The sequence below is a fragment of the Poecilia latipinna genome, unplaced genomic scaffold (genome assembly GCF_001443285.1).
Source record: "Poecilia latipinna isolate Pla-1442-1.1 unplaced genomic scaffold, P_latipinna-1.0 Scaffold1796, whole genome shotgun sequence".
In the NCBI taxonomy this organism is placed as follows: Eukaryota; Metazoa; Chordata; class Actinopteri; order Cyprinodontiformes; family Poeciliidae; genus Poecilia; species Poecilia latipinna.
In genome coordinates, this window is record NW_015114412.1 from 150,038 (window position 1) to 172,906 (window position 22,869).

At 42.3% G+C, this 22,869-nt stretch overlaps 1 protein-coding gene and 2 long non-coding RNA genes across 3 annotated transcripts in view; 2 read left to right on the forward strand and 1 right to left on the reverse strand.

The window, feature by feature from the left end:
- LOC106965278 (uncharacterized) overlaps window positions 1-22,869 on the forward strand; it is a 130,305-nt gene that overhangs the window by 33,917 nt on the left and 73,519 nt on the right. The window lies entirely within an intron of this gene.
- The window catches only part of LOC106965276 (A disintegrin and metalloproteinase with thrombospondin motifs 20), a 105,429-nt gene continuing 86,423 nt past the window's right edge, over window positions 3,864-22,869 (reverse strand). The window contains exons 29-39 of the mRNA XM_015061272.1: window positions 17,752-17,919; window positions 13,990-14,163; window positions 13,568-13,738; window positions 12,651-12,854; window positions 12,418-12,547; window positions 11,235-11,329; window positions 11,068-11,162; window positions 10,858-10,991; window positions 9,240-9,331; window positions 7,847-7,951; window positions 3,864-7,603 (exon numbers count right to left, since the gene is read on the reverse strand). Coding sequence (XP_014916758.1) covers window positions 7,514-7,603; window positions 7,847-7,951; window positions 9,240-9,331; window positions 10,858-10,991; window positions 11,068-11,162; window positions 11,235-11,329; window positions 12,418-12,547; window positions 12,651-12,854; window positions 13,568-13,738; window positions 13,990-14,163; window positions 17,752-17,919 — 1,458 coding nt within the window. The 3' untranslated portion in view covers window positions 3,864-7,513. The remainder of the gene's footprint in view (window positions 7,604-7,846; window positions 7,952-9,239; window positions 9,332-10,857; window positions 10,992-11,067; window positions 11,163-11,234; window positions 11,330-12,417; window positions 12,548-12,650; window positions 12,855-13,567; window positions 13,739-13,989; window positions 14,164-17,751; window positions 17,920-22,869) is intronic.
- Window positions 17,932-22,588, forward strand: LOC106965277 (uncharacterized). Its single transcript, XR_001428599.1, has 3 exons — window positions 17,932-20,012; window positions 20,826-20,880; window positions 21,929-22,588. It is a non-coding gene; the product is annotated as an uncharacterized LOC106965277 (long non-coding RNA).

A 22,869-nucleotide genomic window follows, 5' to 3' on the forward strand; every position in this document is an offset into this window, starting at 1 on the left:
ACATCTCCGGACCAAAAACCCCCCCCCCCGGGGCCCTCCCCCCCCCCCCCCCCCCCCCCCAGCCTTTACACCACCGGGCCAATCTCCGACAGTGCAGCTCCAGAAAGGTGGTCAGCGCCGGGGCCGAGCCTGCAGTGCCTCACACGTCTCACGCAGCTGTTCCAAAATGGACGCTGTGTAGACGTGTAACTTAATACCTAAAAATGACCTCATTCCGTCTCAGCCGGTTAAAGTCAAAGGTGACGTTGCTTCCTCTCAATAGTGGCGGCCTGCGAGGCGAGACAGTGCGGTCGCTATAAGGCCCGGTCAGGCAAAGCACCAGCAGCTTCTTTACACCGTCAAACTGCTGATGGCCCAGCAGGCTGCAGGGTAGCTGCTACATTATGTTGTTTCAGGGCTTTTGGTGCCAGCGTGCTGCATCAGAAGGTGGAGCTGATACTGTTGAAGGCCAGCTGCTTCAGTGTTGGGATGTGTGCGAGGGCTTGAAGAAAGGACGGACGGTAGTTGTGCATCTGTGTGTGTGTGTGTGTGTGTGTGTGTGTGTGTGCCATGCAAATTCCTCTCCGTCTATGTATCTGTGAAATTATGAAACGTTGGAACAAATGACTGCTTCCAGGAGAGATCTGAAACCCACGAAAATAACTTGAGCAGGACTAACATTTGAGACCCTGCATCACTAATGTTGTTCTTTCTGCATGATGAAACTGCTGAGGTAAGCGCATACTCTACCGCCATCTGCTGGTCACATGAGAACATGGTTTACAGCCAAAAGCCTCCGAAATGTTCACACCAGTCCAGATTAGCTTATTAACAGAAACTGAAACAGTGTTAAGATTACAAAATATAAAGCAGAATACGAGTACAGTGTGGCCGTAATTATTTACTCTGCAAGACAAGCAGGAGAGCGAATAAGAAATATTGTCAGGTGATCAGAGTCCAGCATGCGGCATCAATCAATCAATCAATCAATCAATCAATCAATCAATCAATCAATCAATCAATCAATCAATCAATCAATCAATCAATCAATTGTATTCCCTGCCAGTGTGTTGCCTGTTTTTTTGTTTTGTTTTTTTTTTTTTTTTTTGCCCTGTTGTACCTTCTGAGTACCTGCAAGTTTGTCTTAAATGTACTTTAAGAGCCCAATATAGGACAGGTGCATTAAATTATATTAAGAGTATTAAAGTAAAGTATAGGTCATAATTTTCTCACTTTTCTACCTTTTCCTTTCACTTTGCAGCCATTAGCTATTTTTGGTTGGTCTGTCACAGAAAGCCCCCAACAGAATACACTAAAGTGTGAAGCTTAACATGACAAAACAATGACATAAGTAGATCTATGCAAGACGCTGCAATACATCAACATGTTAACTTATTGAGTTATTGAAAATAAATTACTGTAAACAAATGTAGTCACTTGTTAAATCTTTTTTTCTTTTTTCAACAGAGAATCAGATGAGTATTTCTAACAAACATCAGATGTGATTTTTTTTACTCTCACCAAATATTGATTTAACTTGTTTTGCCTTATTTTTTGCGCATAAATAAAAAAAAAAAGCTGAGACAAAAAATAATAATTAAAAACATATTTAATGACAGAGCAACATAACAACCACAAGGTGTCACTGTTTACCCAATGTGTGAGACTATTCATTTTACCTTTGAGGAGTTTTTTTTTTTTTCCACAAGTGGGGTGTGAATCTTAAACTTACTTATATTTGACCTCTCATATATTTTTCTCCCATTATCTTTTGCCGCAGATGTCGCATAAGTACAACACCTAATACCCAACAAGAAGTGAAAACAAAAAAATACACACACGCATATATGCTGATGTTTATATATCGGCATCAGTGGGAATAGTGTTTTTCTTCTTCTGTATATGTTCTCCTGAGAGCAGGTCACAGCTGCAGATCGCACTGGAATGCCTGCGCCGTTACCTTGAAACAGACTGTGCTTCATGGTAAACATCAATCATTAGTGTCTTTTATGAGGACTCAGTGCAGGTTTTTGTTTTTCAGTAAAGTCATTAAAGATGCTTGGTTTATACTCACAACATGAGGTGCCATGGGAAGCTGCTTTTGTTTTGTTGGGGGTTTTTTTATAATCGGCGTGTGGGTCAACAAGTCTGAAGTTCTTTTTTCGCAAAAAAAAAAAAACTGCTTTTAAGAGCATAGTTGGCAGTTTTTGGAACCCTTGCCTTTTGGTCAGAAATCAAAGCAAGTCTCCAGGAATCCCAGGATCTGTTTTCATTTACTATCAAAGTTATATTGAGGCAATAAGCCGTGGAAAAGTGCCTGGTACGTAAACTGTTTATCTTTTCCTAAAGTACCTGCACCTTTGTTATTAAGTCATTAAGATCCAACTTTTCTTCCCTGGACAATTTTCCAACGCTTACATTGGGGCTTACCTCGGCCTTTGATTTGGCATTACAGTCGGATGAGTCACCCAGTAGTAAGGACAACTTCAGAACTCAAGAGCGTATCTAGATTAGAGAGAAACTGCTTTGCAGGGTATTTGCTGTTGCGTTTCATGTGACTCTAAGTGGAAATAAGTGCTTGAAAGTCAAGTTGTTGAAATTCGGTCCACGGCACTAAGTGGATCCACATGGAGTCACAATGTGGTTCGCAGCAGGACCCGGTGCTGACCAACTGTACTCTTTTTAAACCTGGACTGAAGAGACACTGCTGTCGGATCACGAAATGTATCCTATTTATTTATTTTTTCATGCAATGTTGTGTAGACATTAAAAATATTGTTGCTGTAGTTTGACAGATTCTCAGAGTCAACCCTGTAATTTGACATCTAATCATCATCGTGGTTTCGTGACACTTCGCTGAAGGCAAATTGTCGTCTCTTGAGTTATACACCTCTGAATCTGTCTCTTATGCCCCCCTCACACTCTATCTGCCTTGCATTTCTCTGTCGTATAAAACTACTCTGCTAAATCCACAAAATGACGTTGACGCATCACCTTTCTTTGCAAGTGGATTTATGTGCCAGAGTGAAAAGTCTGGCATGTGTTTGTTTTCAGTCGCTTTGTGGAGAACAATCACTCTAAAGTGACAGCCAGCACTAAATGGGAATGATTCAGATCAAAGCACATTCATGTATCGGGACGGTATAGTCAAAGTCAGGAGCTAAATCTGAGAACCTGTGGAGCAGCTCAGATGGAAAAAAAAACGGCTGCTCTCGCACTCTCTCCCCTCGGTCTGTGACGATGTGCAAAGTTAGCAGAAACATGGCGGAAAGCACACATCTGTAATCTGTAAGGTTTTTCAATGAAGTGTTCACTTTGAAGGGCTTAATAAAAGTAAAGAGCCTTGTATCGTTCCGTTTGCTATTTATAACTACAAACTTTTTTTGGCCAGTCACAAACACATTTACCTGTAGTTATATCATGACAAAAATATTAAGAAGTTTAAGGAGTAGGAATAATTTACAAGTCAGTAAACGTGTCACTGCTGCAGTTTTTACACAAATTCCTACTCAAAAGTGGCAGCAATGACGTAACGGCGACGTCAAATTCTCTTATGCTTCATTATGCAGACGCTCTGTCTTCACTGATGAAGATTCTCTCATATCAGCAAGTCAGTCCCTAAAAGGAGACTTATTGTCTGATTATTTCTGCAAATAAAAGACCATCTCTGTCAAAATATTGGTCTTTTTTTTTTTTACAACTTTGGAGCACTAAACATTCATCCACACCGGGTCAATCGACCACTAAGCATTAAAAATTGAGTGACGTCACAGCAAAAGTAGTGTAACAGAATGCATCGAAATGATAGTTCATTTTTGTTTAATAGTATATTTAATGTACGGATTACTTTTTTTGTGAAAAGAAAACTTAAGTCAACCTTTTTCTTTTTTGCTGAAATGCATATTTTATTTTTCCATTTCTCCTTCCTGTTTTAGTATATTGACACGTACAGTAGCTGTATGATTAGTAACCGTACATAGCACCATAATTATGCATGTCTTATGAGCAGCAATCACCCCTCATCATCCACACATACATTCATACACACCGTTTATATACTTCCATACATACTGTAACATACATGCGATTCTTAAAATCATCTTTGGATAAAGCAGGGCAAGCAAAGTCAACATTTCTCTGTTCAGTACCAATGTCCACTGAATACAACACACAATGTTTACAATTCAAGTATTGAATATTAAAAACATACACACACACATATATATAAGTTACAGTGTTATGGTTATTACAACAAAAAACATACAGGATTACATTTCTACAAAGTTAATGGCACATAGTGCATAAAGTATTCTCAAACTTCTGATACAGATCTCATAGCACAATTGGCTGTCATAAAAAAAAACAAAAAACTGAACGACAGCCAAAGGTTTTCTAGCTGCTCGCCGACTTTTACCGTTGTCGGGCCGTTCTTTAAATCGGAGGAAGCTGCATTGTCTGAGGAGAGAATAGAGTCTAGATCCGTTTCCCAACTTTGGTTAAAAAGCTCAGCATCTGCATGCCAGCGTGTTAAGCTACATGATGGTTGTCAAGGTAACAGTTGTGGATTAGGAGGTCACGTCGCCCGCGGGGAGGAGATGATTTCCCGTGGGGCGAGTTCAGCTGGCATATCTACGAATCCCGCATCGGGATCAGACATTTCAAGACATTTCTAACTCTGCCGGTTAAAACAAAAAGAGGCTCCGCCTCAGAAAGAGTTACTCCAAATTTCAGTATTTTCCATTTGTAGGTCAGAGGTAATTCCAGTAGTTAAAAAGCACAGTACTTTAAAGTTAGTGGTTATGCGATACGTCATTAGAGTACCTTGTTGGCAAAGCAGACAATGTCTCCTCTGCTGGTAGTAGTCATTGTATCATATTACAAACATGTTCAGAGGTCAGTATAGAATAAATACGGTTGAACATAAATATATTACAACACAGTTCAGAGTACAGAGGCTTGCGAATGAGAGGTAGGGCTGTGAGGACTTGGAGTAGGCCAAACGGAGTGGCTGAGATGTCACACCTGACAGTGTGTCATGTACAGTAAAAAGATGAGAACTTGTGCAATGAAATGACACCCTTACACTGAGCTTATACTCTACGAAATGATCTGGGTTTCCTCTCACAGCAGAGGCGTTTACCTGAACGGCTAACACGTCACCGTTAACATGTCACCGTTAACACGTCACCGTTAACATGTCACCATTAACATGTCCCCGCTAACACGTCACCGTTAACACGTCACCGTTAACAGGTCACCGTTAACACGTCAAAGTTAACATGTCACCGCTAACGCGTCACCGCTAACACATCACCATTAACATGTCACCGCTAACACGTCACCGTTAACACGTCACCATTAACAGGTCACCGTTAACTAACATGTCACCGTTAACAAGTCACCGTTAACACGTCACCATTAACACGTCACCTTTAACAGGTCGCCGTTAACTAACAAGTCACCGTTAACAAGTCACAGTTAACGCATCACCGTTAACAAGTCACCGTTGACACGTCACCGTTAACAGGTCACCGTTAACTAACAAGTCACCGTTAACAAGTCACAGTTAACGCATCACCGTTAACAAGTCACCGTTGACACGTCACCATTAACACGTCACCGTTAACAGGTCACCGTTAACTAATAAGTCACCGTTAACAAGTCACCGTTAACAAGTCACCGTTAACACGTCTCGGTGACTCTCTGAGAGTAGCGAGGTGTCGAGCACATTTATTGGCAACCAAAGGTAAAGACGTGAATAAATCATCTTTTGTTACCCGGGCATAATCTTTAGGCGGTTTAGGAGGAGCACACAGAGAGAAGGACCTCTGACCTCTTTGAATAAACTCATCAGAGTCCAGGGTTCCCCTCTTATGGGTCATCTGCAGGATTTAGATCTGGTGACTGAGACAGACATAGAATAAAGTCAGTTTTATGTCTGCTTTAACATTTAATTTAATTATTTAAGCTATTTCCAAGGCGCTGGGTGGAAAAAGGCGAACATCATTAAAGACTCTCCGCCATATTTAACAGGTTTGAGTACTTCTCCATATTCCTTCATAGTTTCACACTGTTTGTCACCATAAAGCTAAATTTGGTTGAATCTAACCAAAATATTGCTGTAATCAAAAAATACAGTAAGATTCAGAAACGTCCACATGTTGTGAAGACGTGACGATTTTTACATTTGTCCTGAAATGACAAAATGTTACGGTTTCCTGACAAGAGTTTGAAACAAGTGGTTTGAAAGTAGGTGGTGTCCAATCACTGGCGACTCTGTGACCAACACCCCAGTATAAACATAGACAGACATAGTTATAGCCAAGGATAACCTAAAAATGGATGAACACTGAAAAGAACCTGCACTCGGGTTAAAAGCTGAATTATCAACAAGCCATATCAAAATAAATATGCTAATGTTAGCTTACTGTATCAGCAAAGCTTGAAGACTCTAGATGTATCTGTCAAGTCAGGCACATCTTGAGAGACAGAGATGAAGCTGTGTGTGTTTTAGGTGACTCTCTGTCAGATCAGCATGTGTTGAAGCAGAATGTATGAGCTGTCCTGGAGAAACTTTGATCAAGTTTGTGTCCACGCAAAAGAAAAGGAAATCAAATGTTAGAGACTGCAGAGTCCGAAATGTGACACTGGTTAAATGTATTGAGTGTGTTTACAGCTGCAGAGTTTCCAATGATGTATTCGTGGCACTTATTTTAATCATTTTAGCTGGACTGGGACTCTGTTTTGTTCTTAAATCCTAATCTGTTTTTTTTTTCTTACACATTTTTACCAGCAGTACCAATGACAATAAAGACAGATCACAGGCTGTAGCAGGGACACACAGGTAGCATTGCAATCAAAATGTAAAGTTCTTCAAAAAAAAATTTCCCCTAAACTTTGACCTCTGATGCGAGGCAGGTCAGGAACACCGTCAGTACTTAGTTACTTTGAAAAGTCTAGAGATTTACCGTCTCCAGTTACATATGGATAATAGTTACAATGGTTTTACATTTTCTCAAAATGGTAACAGTAAGAGAACCATTCATTTCTTAATATTTTAGTGCATAACGCTTCCTGCAACGTGTTTGCCAGGAGGAACGGAAGTTAAATTCAGAAAAGACTGTTTTAAGATGAAAACATTTAACTTGAAAAGAACACGAAGCCGTTTTCCTTCTGTTTCTAGTTCTTGCATGCCCCCCCACATTCCCCCCCCTCCCCGGCCTCCGGTGACCAGCAGGTCCCGACTCCCTTGGTAATATAATGACATCGGTAAATACATTTCCAAACCACAAGAAAGTGCCACAGCAAAATGGCTGGCAAGCAAATAAAGCTGGCTCGTCTTCAGTTTTAAGGAAGTGACGGCATGCAGCATTAGTGTATCCGTTAGCTGCCGTCTGGGGACCGGAGATGTCACAGCTGACGCCCCTCCTCCGCGCCCGCGGCCGACGACTGGATCCAACAAATGACTCTTATTGTGTGTTCCTGGCCCACTGTCATCAGAGTTGAATTTAGAGATTTGTTTTCGACTCGGCTCTCAGTGAACTTGGAGGAGAAGACCGTGATGAGCGTGGGGAATGCACTTCCCACAGAAACCGCCGCAGCGGCCGTAAATTCTCGTTCCGTCCTACGCATGGAAATGAATGAGAGAGCAGAAAGTGGGCAAAAGGGCAGCGTTCTGTGCAAAAATGAACAGTTTATAAATAACAGTGGGTTCACCAGCAGACTGAAATAACATGATGCTTAAAAGAGAAACAAGGCACAATGGAATTTCATTCCCGTAACTCAAAAATGTGACTTGGGTAGCAAAAGTGACGACAAGGGAGTACTTGGAAAAAACCAACATCAGATGTCGCATGAAAGCTCTTACCTCAGATCTGTGGACTTTAACCGAAACGTAGTTCCCTTGAGATGTCCACTTGGTGTTTGCAGCCACTTTGAGGCCCGTTCCAATCAGGTTGATACTAAATTGGCCCTAAAAAGCACAGAGAAGCTGTTTCACGTAAAATATCATGTGGAGGGGAATGCATGAAAACCATGTGAATGTTTCTGATTATCAAAAAAAAACAAAAAACATGTCTCACGAATCTATCCTAAGTAATGGCAGTTTATAAATGAGGACTTTCTTTTTTAAAAGGAAAATCTACCCAAAGCAACCAGGCACTGATTGCTTCTCTGTCCCTCAGCAACAACTACCATCAAGCATTTGCGATAACCAGCAATGAGTCTTTCACATCACTACGGAGGGATTCAGCCACACTGGATCGTTTTTAAATATGAACAGTACGACTTCTCAACCTCAGAGATCTGAACTTTTACAAGGCCACTCCAAAAACCTTCTCTCTGTTTTTGAAGATTTCACAGGCAGACCTGCTGGTCTGTCCTGCATCATTGTTTTTGCTGCACAGACTTGAGATCTGGAGTGTTTGTTTTGGTGGAGAACAGAATTCACGGTTCCGTCGATGACAGCAGGTCGTCCTGGTGCTGAAGCAGCAAAGCGGCGCCGGGCCCCCGACGCTGCCACCACCGTGTTTGACCGTCAGCGTGTTGAAGCTGTGTGGGTTTCACACCAGATGGAACGGGATGCCAGTTCTGCCTTGCTAGTTCTCAGGATATTTTCACAAAGTCCACAGATATTTCTTAATATCTGTGTTCTTTTCAGCCAACAGAGGGTTTGTCATTACTGCCTCATCTCCTCTTTTTATTTTATGAACTCTGACCTGTGCTAAGGCAGACGAGGGAAACGATGCTTTAGATATTCTCCGTGCTCTATCGGAGTAATCAGCTCGTCCCTAACGAAGGCTCCCCCTGTTCCATATTTCCTATGTTTGTGGATAACAGCTGTGGTTCGATGGAATCCCAAAACCTTAGAAATATCTTTGTAAGCATTTCAGATTGATAGATTTGAATCATTGTCTTAATTCTGTAGGCCTGAAAGTAATCAGTTCCAAGTGTGGGTTGTGGAAAATAAACAAAAATGCAGCCAATCAGTTATTTAATGATCTAACAATGAAGGCTTTTCTTTTTTTTTTTTTTTTTGACTGGGTCTGATTGGTTAGGACTGCTTTTCAAATAACCACTTGAAAACTGCTTGTTGCATTTACTTAGGTTATCTTTTTCTGACCTTATAATAGGCTTGATGATCTGAGACAATGAAATGTGACAAAAATGTAAAATCAGATGTAATCAGTAAGGAGGCAGGTGGGTTTCCCCCCCCCCCCTCTGCACACAACATCATTTCCATGAGGCATAACTTGACCAACCTGTGGGCACTTGGCTGCACTGTAACAATCTCCTGCTGTAGCAAACGGCACAGGCCGGCCATGAATAGTCTGGGAAAACCGGAGGTCTGTGACTGGTGAACAGAAAAGACAGAAATCTTGAGTGAAACTGTGCAACAGTCGAAGTGAACAGACTGTAAGCATCTGCTGGGAGGAAAGAAAAAAAAGAAACAAAAGAAAAAACCACACAGATAACTGATGTCACTTTGCCAGATGTGTTTGCTCCATGTAAGAGAATTTTCCACTCAGCAGTTTGTAAAGTGAAGCTGGAAGGCTGTGTCTGGAGAGGTCAGAGAAATTAAAAATGCATCACAATTCTGTGAACTGGTTGTTGTTTTTTCATGTTATGTTTCTTAAGTCTTTTTTCAATTTTCATCAGAATAGGAAGACAAACACCTTTGCATAAAATGTCTAAGTAGAAAAACAGTCATTATTTCAGGATTCCCACATAATTTCAGTTAGAAATTTTGACATTCCCAATCTCGAAATATCAAACGTGTAACATATTGTCATTGTGTACCATGGGAGTGCACAGATATTCTGTGCTTTCTTGTATTTATTTCATCACGTGAGTCGCATTGATGACTGAATAGTGAAACTGTTTTGTAGAAACCGTGAGATTGTCAACACTTGATGTAGAAGGGGGAATGGGGGACATAATATGAAAAAAAACGAATCATTAAATAAGTATGATCAAGAGAATTTGTTTTTTCAAATTTGGAACATGGGTCATGGAAAACAGCACCGGAAAGTCCGGAAGAAGCTGCTTTTCCACAGTTTTCCAATACAGGAACCACACTGTTTCCATTAAACCAGTTTGTTTTAATCTCGACTCCTTCTTCAATCAACTCGGCTTGTTCTTCCTCCTGCCATTCTTTCGTACTTTCTATATCACCATAAAGTTGCGCTGATATGCAAGTCGCACTCAATTAGCGCCTCTTCAAACCCCCCGCCTTCCTCATCTTGAACTCATTTTCCTGCCTCAGATCTGAGTCGAGCCACCTTAAAGCCAAACGAGTAGCATGCACAAAAAAAAAAGAAAAGAAAAAGGTGGGAACATGGTGTCAAGGACGCAGACGGGACAAAGCAACCTGAAGCTACTCCAGTCTCCTCCTTAAAGGGTACGTGAGCAAAAAACGAAAAGACAAACACGTACATCCTGTGTTAATCCTCATCCTTTAATCAAAGGCGTACCAACAGTTGAAGCTGACAGTAAAAATTTAGAGGAGGAAGATGTGTGTGTGTGTGTGTGTGTGTGTGAGTGTGCGATTGGCTGCTTGCAAATATGAAAAAGTCTTTGATGATGGTCCAGTTGGGAGTACCGGAGTGAGAGCTCACATATTGTACAGGCACACATGCATTCTTTGATCCTCCCTGCTCACATGTTTGTACGGTAGAAGCCTTGTGATGTGGATGCTGCAAGTTCAAGATATTTTATTTTATTATTATTATTATTGTTATTATTTTCAGCAGACAGAGTGTGTGAGGCCTTTGGACCTTATTGGCACTCTGGGATGAGGTGTGCAAGAGTTTAAACCAACAGCGATGTGTGGTCTCGTTACGGCAGACGGTGTATGGCAGTCACACAGTAATTACGAACTCATTATCCGAAGGGAGTTCAGGTCCAGGCGAACTTTGTGGAAGAGCGTGTACCCTGCTGCCAAATAGTCGTTTCTGCAGTCACAGTCCTGCGTGCGACTGCCGTTGTACGGACACTCGAAGGGGCTGATCAACCTGTTTGGGGAGGGCGAAAGGCGTTAGGGTCAGCTCCGTAAAACCGGATCTTAAAGCTCGTAGCTACGTCACAAACCTGTGGCCGTACACCTCAGAGTAGTTGTCTGTCTGACCGCTGCGCAGCGTCACGTACTCCTTCGGGAAATCCGTCTGCATCTCGGCACAGTAGATCTAAAACCAAACGGATCGTGAGACCGGGAGCCGCGACGTGCGCAGGAGGATTTCTGTCGGCAAAAGACGCACCTGCAGAGTCCGAAACTTCACCTTCAGGTAGTATTCCCCATCCATCCTCACGCCCTGGTTCAGCTGAATGTCTCGGCAAGAAGTGAACGCCTGGCCTGAGGGAGGAGTTGTTAAAAAAAAAGATTGTGACTTGTGGCTCTTTTTTTTGCCTCTGCTGGAGAGCCCATATCGAGCTGATTAGTTGATTCTACTTAAAGCATGACCACAAAACTGGCCGTCACCCGAGCATATCATTCTAGTTTTGCCGGCGCCGGACTTGGCAGCGGCCCGGTTGGAGGCGACTGGCCCAGCGTGCCGTTGCTGAGACGTGTGGAACGCGATTAAGCTAACCTGCAAACTTTGGCACGGCACAATTACAGCCGCCCTGGTGGGCGCTCAGAGTCCCCCCGCAAGGCATTTTGATAGAAAACTGCTGACTCGCTGTTTGTCGTTTCGCTAAATTATCACTTCGGGAGGCTTTAAGCGGGGCTCGCCGTTCTGCCTAATGCACCGAAGAGAAGCGTGGTTGGATTTCTGTAAACACAATCAGGTACGGATTTGCTCGGTACACACAGCACACTAGATTTAATCCCGTCCCACGAAAACTTCCACGTAGGCAGTGAAGACATTCGGAAAGGAGAACAAGATGGTTCAGTCGAATAAGAAACAGCCAAATCCAATCTTTAGGAAAGGAAAGGGGGAGAGAGCATTGACTTTTAACACAACCCTGTCAGTGCAGTTGGGTTAGAATACATAAAACTGACTTGTGTATTTTTTGCAAACTGAAGAGCAGCAGCACAAAGCTAAACAAAACCGATGCACGAGTTTACAAAGTTTTAACAAGTAAAAATCTGAAAACTGAGGCGCTCATTTGTAATTCACACCCGTTTACTTTGTTAACTCTAAATAAAATCTCGGAGGTTTTGCTGGAGAACATTAGAGAACAAACTGAATCCTGAAGACAAAGGAAAATGGAAGACAAAGTTGTTTGAAGCAGGTTAGGGTATAAAAAAAACCATCCCGAGCTTTGGAGACTTCACAGACCACCGTCGTTTAACGGTGACATAGCTGCAAACCTTACAAAACATGGCCATCCGTCTAAGCTAACAGATTGAGCAAAGGCCTCCTTCTTAATCATCCTCTGGTAACTCTGGAGGAGCTGCAGAAATTCAACACTATTACGAATTGAAAGTGGGAAGCTCACATTGTCTCTCTTGACACGCAGCTTGCGATTCGGGTCTGTCTGATGGACGGCAGTGTTTAGACATTTGCCCCTTGGAGGTCACACACTCCACCCTGCGCTCCATCACTCCTGCCCCACAGGTCAGCGAACACTGGGACACAGACCCAAAACGGGAAGAAAAGGGACAACATCTTTGGATAATTTGGAACAAGTGGGACTGATTTTCTTTGGCCGCTTAATGTTCTGTGCTTCACCTCGGTCCAAGGGCCGACTTTCCAGTAGGAGCTGTGAGGGCACTCGGTGAGGAGGCATGGCTGAGTGGCAGGAGGGTGAGGCTGAGGGCAGATTTTGCCTGCGGAGGACGGCTGAGCGTGGAAACGCTGGGAGTGCGAAGAGGAGGGCATCAAAGAGCAGGAGACAAAACGCTGCTGGTAGCCGACGCCACAGCTGGCGGAGCACTGGGAAACACAAATACATGACAACATGACGACAGGAAAGAGCCAGCGCTCCTTTACATGAGCCTTTTATGGGTCTGGATTCAGTCTGAGATCAAATGTTTTAGGAGTTATCTCACGGTTTTGGGTGGACAAATACCAAAACAACAGCTGTACTATGTAACCATCATAAACAATATGGTTTTTTTACGTATTTGTTAAAACTGTCACTGTGTCAAGAAAGTTTTAGATGAGACAGATAAGCTGTAAAAAAAAAAAAAAAAAATCAGAGTCAGGAGGAAGGTCTTGGCGCTGCAAATCACCTCGTGTACACGCTGCTACATGTGCTGACGGAGGAGAAACAACTTACCGTTACAGGAAAACTGTTTCTCTGCTATTCATCGGTGGCCATGCTAATTAGCCTTAGCATTCAAGAGAGGCTAGTAGGTGTGGGGAACTATCAGGAACGCATAGCACAGAGCCATGAGCAGCACGTACACGATCGTGATTAACAGCTAGTACTCCTCCTCCTCTAGTGTGCGTCTGTAGATGGCGGTGGGACCACAGGGAGGAGGCAGAGGAGCTCCATAGTTTTCACAGATTGTCTGCCTCATACCTAAGGGACCGTTTTAACACAAACGTAAAAAAAGTAAATAAATTCAGCAAATCCCTAATTTTGACAGCAAGAACTGAAACCGCACAGGCTTTCAGAAACGGCCGTCAGTTTTCATTCCCACCTGTGACCACTCCCCTGTTGTCCACGTGTAAAGACAGGGCTCCTCTCTGCAGTGGTGGAGAGATGGAGGCCTGGTGGACGGTCCACAGCGGTCGTCGTGGGCAGGTGTGAGGCCCGGGCCGACGCATCTCACCTTCCTGCTCTTCATCCCTTCCCCACATGTTGCGTTGCACTGCAAGTCGAGACGGTGAAACGTGCGCCGTTTTATTGATTGCAAACACAAAACTGACTTTATTTAAAACTACGCAGCAAAAAGTCATCCATGTTTACCATCCAATGTGGCTGAGCTGCATAATTCTATGTTAACTCTTATTGGTCTATCCCATAAAACCTTGATGGAAAATTAAGGTTCTGTCTGTACGTTTAGGAGACTGTGCAGATAATCGAAGAATCAACTGGGTAAGAAAAAGAAACTCCACTCACCTGTTCCCATTCACCCGCCACCCAGGTGTAACGTGTGCACTCTGCTGTCTGGCACACCTGGACTGTAGGAGGACGTAGGTGAGGACTACAGAGGTCTTCTCTGACTCGTCCCGAACCTTTGAGCCTGCAGTAAACATCTCGCTGCTGAACTCCAGACCCACAGGTGACGGAGCACTATAAACGAAACGCAAAACGGAGCAGAAACCCTGTCAGTTTTCAGAACAAGCATCGTTTATGATTCTGCGAACTGCTAACTAAAACGCTCAATGAAAACCTCCGATCTCAAGTCAGACAGATCAACTTGTTACTCGCATCGGCGTGTTTCCGTATCGTTTAGTTTTCCTGCCTGGACCTCAGTTGGGTCTGTCGGAAAAAGGTTTGCAACCTTCCAGCGCTGGTTGCTGAATTCAAGATTGAATTAGTTAGCCTAAAAAGAGAACAACATATGGAGGCAAGGGAGTGGAGATGTAATGACCGCAATGTGGGCGAGCCTCCAGACTGACCACTTCAGTTTCCTGAAATGCATTATAGATGTGTAATGTGGCCAAACAGCGCTCAATACTAACGCAAGGCTTTGTAATTATCGTTTATTCTACTCAGAAAATTGGCAAAAATTCACATGCGACTGAAACCACTCTCACATTTTGCCGCAGCTGCGAAAGCGCGTTCTCCTCGTCTTTCAGAAAGTTCACAGAGTTGAACTTTTCCACAAAGCTTTGTTCAGTCTTCCCGCTGAACGCCCTTATCTGCGATCAGACGAGCGTCTGTCTCGGCAGTCTCTTTGATGTCGTCCGTCGAGCGTACCTTCACGCCGTGAGGAAGCATTCTGTGAAGCCTGAGCTGATCGAGCCGATTCCTTTGTAAGCTCATCAGATACGTACCGCCTGAAAATCTGAAAATTACGCAGCTGGATCAAATTACCAGGAACCTTTAGATCCATTTGTGTTGATCCGTTTTATTCTGCAACTGTAAGTTATCGTTGCAAAGTGCGCAGTGGGATGTGAAAGGTTATGTTTTAGGGTAAAAACGTAAGAAGCTCTTTAAGAAATCTGACCTTGAAATCAAAAACACCTTTTGGAAAAAAAAATAAATAAATTATATATATATATATATATATAAAGCATGAAAACAGAACCGTCTGTTGAAAGGCCTTTATTCTCTGCTGACAGGTTAAGATAGAGAAAACTGTTACTATGTTTCTTTCAAAGGAGGGAAACACAAAACTTCATAGCATGCTGCTGCTTAAATAAGAAAAGAGCTGCGCAGCATTTAAGGTCAGCTAGCAGAAATTACAAATTGTATTTTGCTGCATAATGTAGCTTCTTAGTACAACAACGTATGTTTAGGTTAATAAATATCAGTCCTTATCTGGAGCGTCAACAGTCTCTGATTTGACCTCTTCAGAGTTTATCTCAGTTCTTGTACAGTAGCTAAGATTGGATAAATCTTGTATCTAAGTAGGCAGTGCCTTGCAAAAGCATTAATTTCCCTTAAACTTTTTAAATTGAGCCATGAGCAAAGCATTTAATGTATTTTACAGTATGAGATAGAGCAACAGAACATGGTTTACAGGTGGGAAGAAGAATCGATACGAGAAGTAGCTTTTATAAAGGAAAAGTATGTAATCTGTTACTATCCAGCCCCCTTAAATATGTTACCCCTAACTAAAATACAGAGTTAACTTTGGAAATTTCCTCATTAGCAAATGCTTCTAATAAATATGAATCAAAGAGGCTCGTCATGCCAAGGGATGGGAAAGCCTATGCAATTTTTGTTTTCATAAATATTTTTAAAGACAACATAAATGTCATCTTTGGTGGCTCCCTGTGCACAATTTGCGAAAAAAAGACTTGCTGCTATGATTATAGGAAAAAAACGATCTTAGCAAGTATTGGCTCAGGGAAGCAGAATAAAAATGCAAGTTTTTATTATTATTATTATTATTATTATTATTATTATTATTATTAATTTCACCATCCTTCCACTTCACTAATATATTTTATGTTAGTCTAAACACAGGATCTCAAGTGCTGAGGCCTCGGTGGTAACGCCCCACCACCGCAGCACTTTTACAGTCAGACTGCTCCTTTAACTCCAAGTATAACAAATGATGTCAGCTAAATCGTAGGACAGAAAAGAGAGAAACGCCAAATGAAGTGGAAAGTCTTTTGCAAGAATCAGAAAACAGGCTTCGTGTGAGTCGGTTATGGGATTCACGTTCTTTAAATGTTTTTACACTAACCATTTCACAAATAATAAAAGACGAGCATCAAAAATCCTAATGTGTATCCCAGATTCTTTTTAAGCATTTTACTACATGCCTTCGGTCAGAATGACATAAAGTTGGTATGTAGCTATGGAATGAGTCCCACTGGGTGCTGTGGTTTCAGAGTTGTCATATGCATGAATATTAAGATATAAAACATGCCTTTTGGGGCCAGATGAGGATTTCATGGTAACTGTTGGTATGTTGGGGATGGTGGTGGGGGGGCAGGGATGATTGCTTCCAGACATCAGTGGGAGCAAAAGTGAGAGGGGAGGAAGATGTGCGTAAAGCCTGAGGAGGGGCAGGAGTCCAGAGGTCAGGTTTATCCACGCCGATTTTCTATCTTGAAATGTTTCCTTTAGCCGAGGCGTGTTCAAAAAAAAAAAAAAAAAAAAAGAAATGTGGAAAAACAAAAATCTTTTTGGAAAATCTCATTTTCCTTCTACCTGCGCCTACAGTCAGCCTTTGCTCTCTCAGAAGTGACACGTACTAACACACAGCCTCGGAAAACTGATTCAGACTTCTGACCTTTTATGACAAACTTCAGAGCATTGGGATTTTATGTGACAGTCCAACCCGACGCATAATTCAGAGGTGGAAGGAAAAAAAGATGTGGTTTTCAGAAACAAAAATGTGGAAAGTGGTGAAGGCATCAATATTCAGTATTGTACACAACTGAGAATTGACATTTAATATACGATAGGTTTGAACCTTTGTTTAGTCTTTTTTTTTTAAGTATAAAGAGCAAGAAATTTAGTGTTTAGCTGTGAAAAGTTAGTGGAGAAATATCACACAAACTTGCAGTAAATACAGCAAAAAATAAAATAATAAAAAAAATTCCATTAAAAAAACGTGAAACCATGTATAGTTTTTCTTCCAGCTGACTATAATGTTCTCCATTGCGTTGGCCTACTACCAGAAAATCTTGTGAGAAAATGTGAAAAAAGCCCAGCTCGTGTAAACACTTGCCGTCACGTATGCCGTTCCTAACATCTCGTCTAAGCCGATTCGAGCGGTCTCACTCGGCTGCGTCTGCCACACCTGGACCTCCGAGTTGATCAGGCTTTATTAAGACGGTGTGTGTGTGTGTGTGACAGAACGCGAGTGTGTTTTCCGACACAAATCGGATTCAAAGAGGAGCCCGCCCCGCCTGAAGCCTGATTACAGAACGACTTCTAACGTTTTGTCAGACTAATAAACCTGAAGTGAAAACCTCACATGCGCCGTGTAAACAGTTTTGCAACTCAAGCCGGGAGTGTTTGGGTGACGCTTGGGGAGGGGGGGAAAAAAAGGAAAAAGAAAAAAAAAAAAGACACATTACTCTTGAACAGAAATAAACTGAGCTGAGATTAGACAGATGCTCTCTGCGTGCTCCACATCTGCAGCCTCCAGGAGGGTTTCCGCTCCGTTTTGCGGCTGCAGCAGCGCCGGCGGCCGGACCGGACATGATATTCATATCGTCGCGGGTCGTGGAGCAGCAAGGAGAGCAAACGTACCTGCCGCCACCTGTTGGCTTTCCACGCGGGGCATCCTCGAGCGCGGCAGGCCTTCTGCGCGCGCGGCCGGGGCAGATGGCCGCAGTACGCATCCTTTATTTGGGTTTGGTTCTGGAAAACACAGGCTATCTCCCGCTGCTTGGTGCCGCGGCCACAGCTCACCGAACACTGAGAAGAGACGAAAAAAAAAAAAGCATGTCAGTGATAACAGAGAATGTAGAAGTTTGAATGTGTTTTCCTAGTATTTGGCTCGATTGCTTTTTAAATTATGACTTGGGTCAAAACGTTCGGGTGTCCTCCACTGCCCTTTTGGTCCGTTTGTCCTGACTGTACCGGTGGAGTCGAGTCAGGCGAGTCAGCTGCTCTCTTTCTTCTGAGATCAAAGCTTTCCGGTGGCCGCTCGAAAACATCGACTCTGTTGTCGTGGAGACCTAATTTGGTCATTGTTCTTCGAGTCCAAGCTTTTAACTTCCTGGCTGCCGTCTTTAAGAAGTTGCTTTTATAGCTTGACATGTTGTTCTTTCCTTATGAGGCGAAACATTTTATGAAGTTCACCAGTGTTCCTGCAGCAAAACACCAAAACGTCATGATGCTGCCCACTCCCCAAAGCTAACAGTCGGGATTTTCTCAGGCTTGTTAGCTTCTCCGTATTATCTCCACATATAACTATGGTCATATTAGCAAAAGATTTCACCATTTTTTCTTCATCAAATTACAGAAAATGTCTCCAAAAATAAAACTTTGTCCAAGAGTGCTTTTGCAAACAGTGACTTGGCTTCTTAAATTTTTTTTTTTTTTTTTTTTTCGAGTAATGACCTCTTCCTCACTGAGTGACATTTCAGCCCAGGTTCTGCACAAGACATGTTTCTTATAAGATTAGTTGATTTTTGTTATTTCCCGTTTTGATTTTCTGAAAAAAAAAGAAAGAAAAGAAAGAAAATCATACCTTGGCAAACATTGTTTTGTCTTTATCTTGTTGACTTCTGTTTTTGTAGCATTTTTGACCTCATTTGTCATTTTGATCACAAATCACAACAATTTTACGTATCCAGAGACAGACTGTTGTGTTTTCTCTTTAATGAAATAAAGACATCATCAACCTTTTCCTCAAAGGCTCTTGACAAACATCTCTCACACTGAGGTTAGCTGCTTAACCTGTAAGCAGAGGAGTTACTTAGAGAGCTGCTGCGAACGAGAGGAAAGGATCCATACAGACTCTTCGAGACAATCATCTGGTAGTAATAAGCACCCCAAAAGGAGAAAACATAATGAATAAAAACCAGACGCCCTGATGACAGCTCTGGAAAAAAAAAAAAAAAACGGCTGACAAAGTTTTTCAAGAGATTTCGGTTCCCATGTGGCCGTGCGGTAATTAGGACGCCAATTTCTGCCTGATGAGTGAGCCTCCCCCCTTCCACCCCCTACTTGTCTAGCCACCACAAAAAGGGAGAGCTGGAATAAAATACACAAGATGCATAATTTCCAGTCCAGATAAACAGCATAATGTTTCATTGTAACACTAATTACGACCTCAGAAGGATTGCGTAACGACGGGCGGCTGTGATATACGACGATGACCTCTCGGTATGAGACTTTGGTGCTTCCCTAATCTTGAAAAACGGATAGAGGTCAGAGTGCCCTTTCCAACAAAGCCGCCTTCTGCCTTTTCTTGTCGCTGCGGGCGGCGGCAAACGCTGCACAAACACGCAACCCCGCACGCTGTAATTACAGAGGCATTTTAAACACAGGGTCCTCAAAGCCTGGGTGACTGGCCCCTTCAGCGCCGCAGATACCCGCTGCACGTTTACTCATGGATGATAGCAAAACTTCCTCGGCGGAGAAGAGACACGCTGGAGGTGGGGTGGACGGTCTGGGGCTGAGAAGAGGTGGGGGTTGGGGGTGGTTGCGTGGGGTGTGGGGGTCTAGCCCCACCTCACTACAGCAGAAAGCAGGAGGGAGGAAGAAAGAAAATCCACAGCCATACAGGCTACGCTTCCCCCAGCTGAGCTGTATCTGCAGTCGAACGGTGGGGGAAAAAAAAAAAAAACAGCAACTTTATGGAGACATGCTCCTCCCGCAAACCTGCCAGCCTCATCTGTCAGCCATTAGTTAATCAGGGCTGGTGACTGGGAAAAAGCTGGAGAGAGAAAGAAAGAGAGAGAACGGGCGAGGCCCCTGGGACTGGAGGACAGCTTGAATCTCCGAGAGCCTCAACGAGGACAAGGACTCTGGGACCTGAAGATCCACAGCTGGCTCTACAGGTAGGTCAAGACAAGCTGCTGCCTTTATTTTAAGAATTATGTTCCCCTGAACTTTGTAAATCTGGACTTTAGAATCCATATTTGGATCTTAAAGTAATATTAGAGCCCAGGACAATTCTCATGAAATCTGGAGCCTGTGAAGAAATAATGCTAGAGTTATGTTGTTTTTTGTGTGTGTGTGTGTGTGTGTGTGTGTGTGTGTGTGTGTGTGTGTGTGTCGCATTCTTGCAATGTGTCGCTCCGATGAGGGTCGGAAAGATTTAGAAGATTTGTCATATTCAGCGAGACCGAGCGGAGAGCAAAACACATAACTCAACAAGTCACACGGGAAATTAAACTCTCCTGAGGCAGATTTGCCCTCCCATGTCGCCACAGCCATTAATTTCACATGATCAGGCGGGATAAGTCTTGTATAATCCAACGAGTCTCATCTGGGCATAATGTGGATTACTTTAAAGTGGAAGGACTCAGCCGCAATCGGAATCCAGCCAAGCAAAACAACTTGTGTGAAACAAGTTTTATTCTTTTCCCCAACCCTCCTTTTTTTTTTTCTTAAGCTGGAACAAATGTTCCAGAGAGAAAGTCAATGCGGCTTCTTTTTAAAGCTCATAATTATTCTAGTTAACGGCTTGAAAGCAGTTTTACTCATGCAAATCTGGGGCAAATGGCATAATTGAGTGCTAAAAGATAGGAAAAAAAAAAAAAGCCCTGAAGAGTTTTTGAAAACAGATGTTTGAAACCATTTAACATAGGAAATGTTACTTGAGATTTAGAGGTACTCACACTTTTTGTGTGCTTCAAATGTCTGTCTAGAAATGGTAGCTGGAAAACCCCGAGCAAACCCCACCCACTGCATAACTCACCACAGGTAAGCTCAGCTGACAGATTCTATCTGAGAAACATCTAGGCTGCAGCTTTGTCTGCGCAGAACCTCACAGATACTCCAACAGATTGAGGAAAGAACTGGGACTGTGTTGACCAAAATTTGAAAAATAAAGTCTTTTAAATGCACCACATTAAGTTCTACCAAGTTATAATGTCAACAAAACGACGAGGTGCGAAAGTTATTATTGTGAAAAGAAAACTAAGCTGATGAGTTAGCTAGCATCAGTCAGAGTGAGATGTTTGACATGAAAGTAGAGGAAGTACAGAAGGATTTTTGTTTGCTCCGTTTTGTACAATGTGCCGAGACATGCCCGAAATTCATTGAGTCTGCAAGAGAGGGAGCGAGAGCAAGACTTCGATACGTAACAGAACAGCTAAAACAGAGAATAGCAGAGGAACCACGTCCTCACTTTTTGAGTTTTTAACCTATTTCCGTCTTAAAACATGCAGAATCGGGAAATGTTGGCAGCATTTCGGAAATCTCAAGAGTTAAACAAGCCTCTACATTACTAAGATAAAACACAAGGAGACTGCTGTTTAAGAACTCCGCTAACAGCGGAGGGTTTTTTTTTTTTTTAAATGTAAAATCAACAATCAGTTTATGTTTTAAGAATAAAAGTAAAACTCGGTTTTCCTATTATACTGTTACACAAACCTGCCTGCAACACAGGCTAAGGTCAAATTCCAGTCACACTGCGGCACGCTCTCAATGCAAGAGGACGTTAATACCAAGCATATGGTAACTGTACACAGGCTCTTAAAGGGAACTCAGAGCAAGAGTAAACTTGCACAGACTGCAGGAGGGGAAGTCTGGAGGTTTGCCCATGGCTGATTGTTGTTGCATACAGTATTTTGTATGTGGAATGTTACAAGTCAACTGTAACACACTAGTCTGCGTACAAACGAGACATCTGGGAGCAGGATGTACTTTAACACGGCGTCCGATCTTTGTACGTGTGTTCTCAGATGCGGAGAATACAAACTCTGAACATTCACACAACTTCCTGCTGTTCGTGGTTTTGTTTTTACAGGAAGGTTTTGAAGGACCGGAGTCCAAACGACACACGCCGTCACCGACGGCGGTGGGAGCAGAGGGATTTCAAGATCCATGGATCGGTTCTGTTCTGCAGAAAAACGACCCGGAGTAACACCGTGCTGTCTTTCACATAGTTGTGATGTGCAAAGTCGTTCTCCTAATTATGAACGCAGATGATGACATGAAATAATAACTTCCTGTTTCTTTCTATTTAGCAGACTGTTAACTGTAAATACAACAAACTTCAGCCGGGTTGACGCTAAACAGCCTGTTCTGGACTCGGTGCCTGTAAGTACAAATCTGCCAGCTGGAAATAGACAGAACAACACATTTTTCCCCCTCTTTTTTCTTCTCTGGAAAGAGGTAAGTAAAAGCAAAAGCCAGGTTTAGGCAATTATATAAAAAGGTACAGTTTGAAAGCAATGCAGATTTGCATTAGTTTCCTATAGTTTAAAGTGATTTCAATGAGATGCCCAAGAAATTTGCATGACTAGTATTTTCTCTGGTTGTATGTGTATGCCTCTTACACTTTACTGTACAAAACACAAAGCAGCATAAAGATATTTATTATGCACAACAAGCACTTTAAAACCACAATTTGTTTCACATTGAAAAACAAAAAAATTTGTTATTCTTATGTTATACCAAAACATTATAAAATATTTTTAAAAATCAATTATTTTTAGTAGCAGGAGAAGTATTTGTATTTTTTTTTTCAATAAAAAAAAAAAAAAAAAAAAAAAACGTAGTTTGTTTAAAAATCTCGGTGTGAAAACGGTCTGGTATTTTTATTTAAAGTCATCACCGTTATCGTGAAAGAATCTTGCATAGGCATATGGCTAGACACGTTTAACTTTTGGTAAACAAGCACAACATAAAATATAGTTGCAAAAATATTGATTAACCGAGGAAATAACAAATGAATATGATATATAT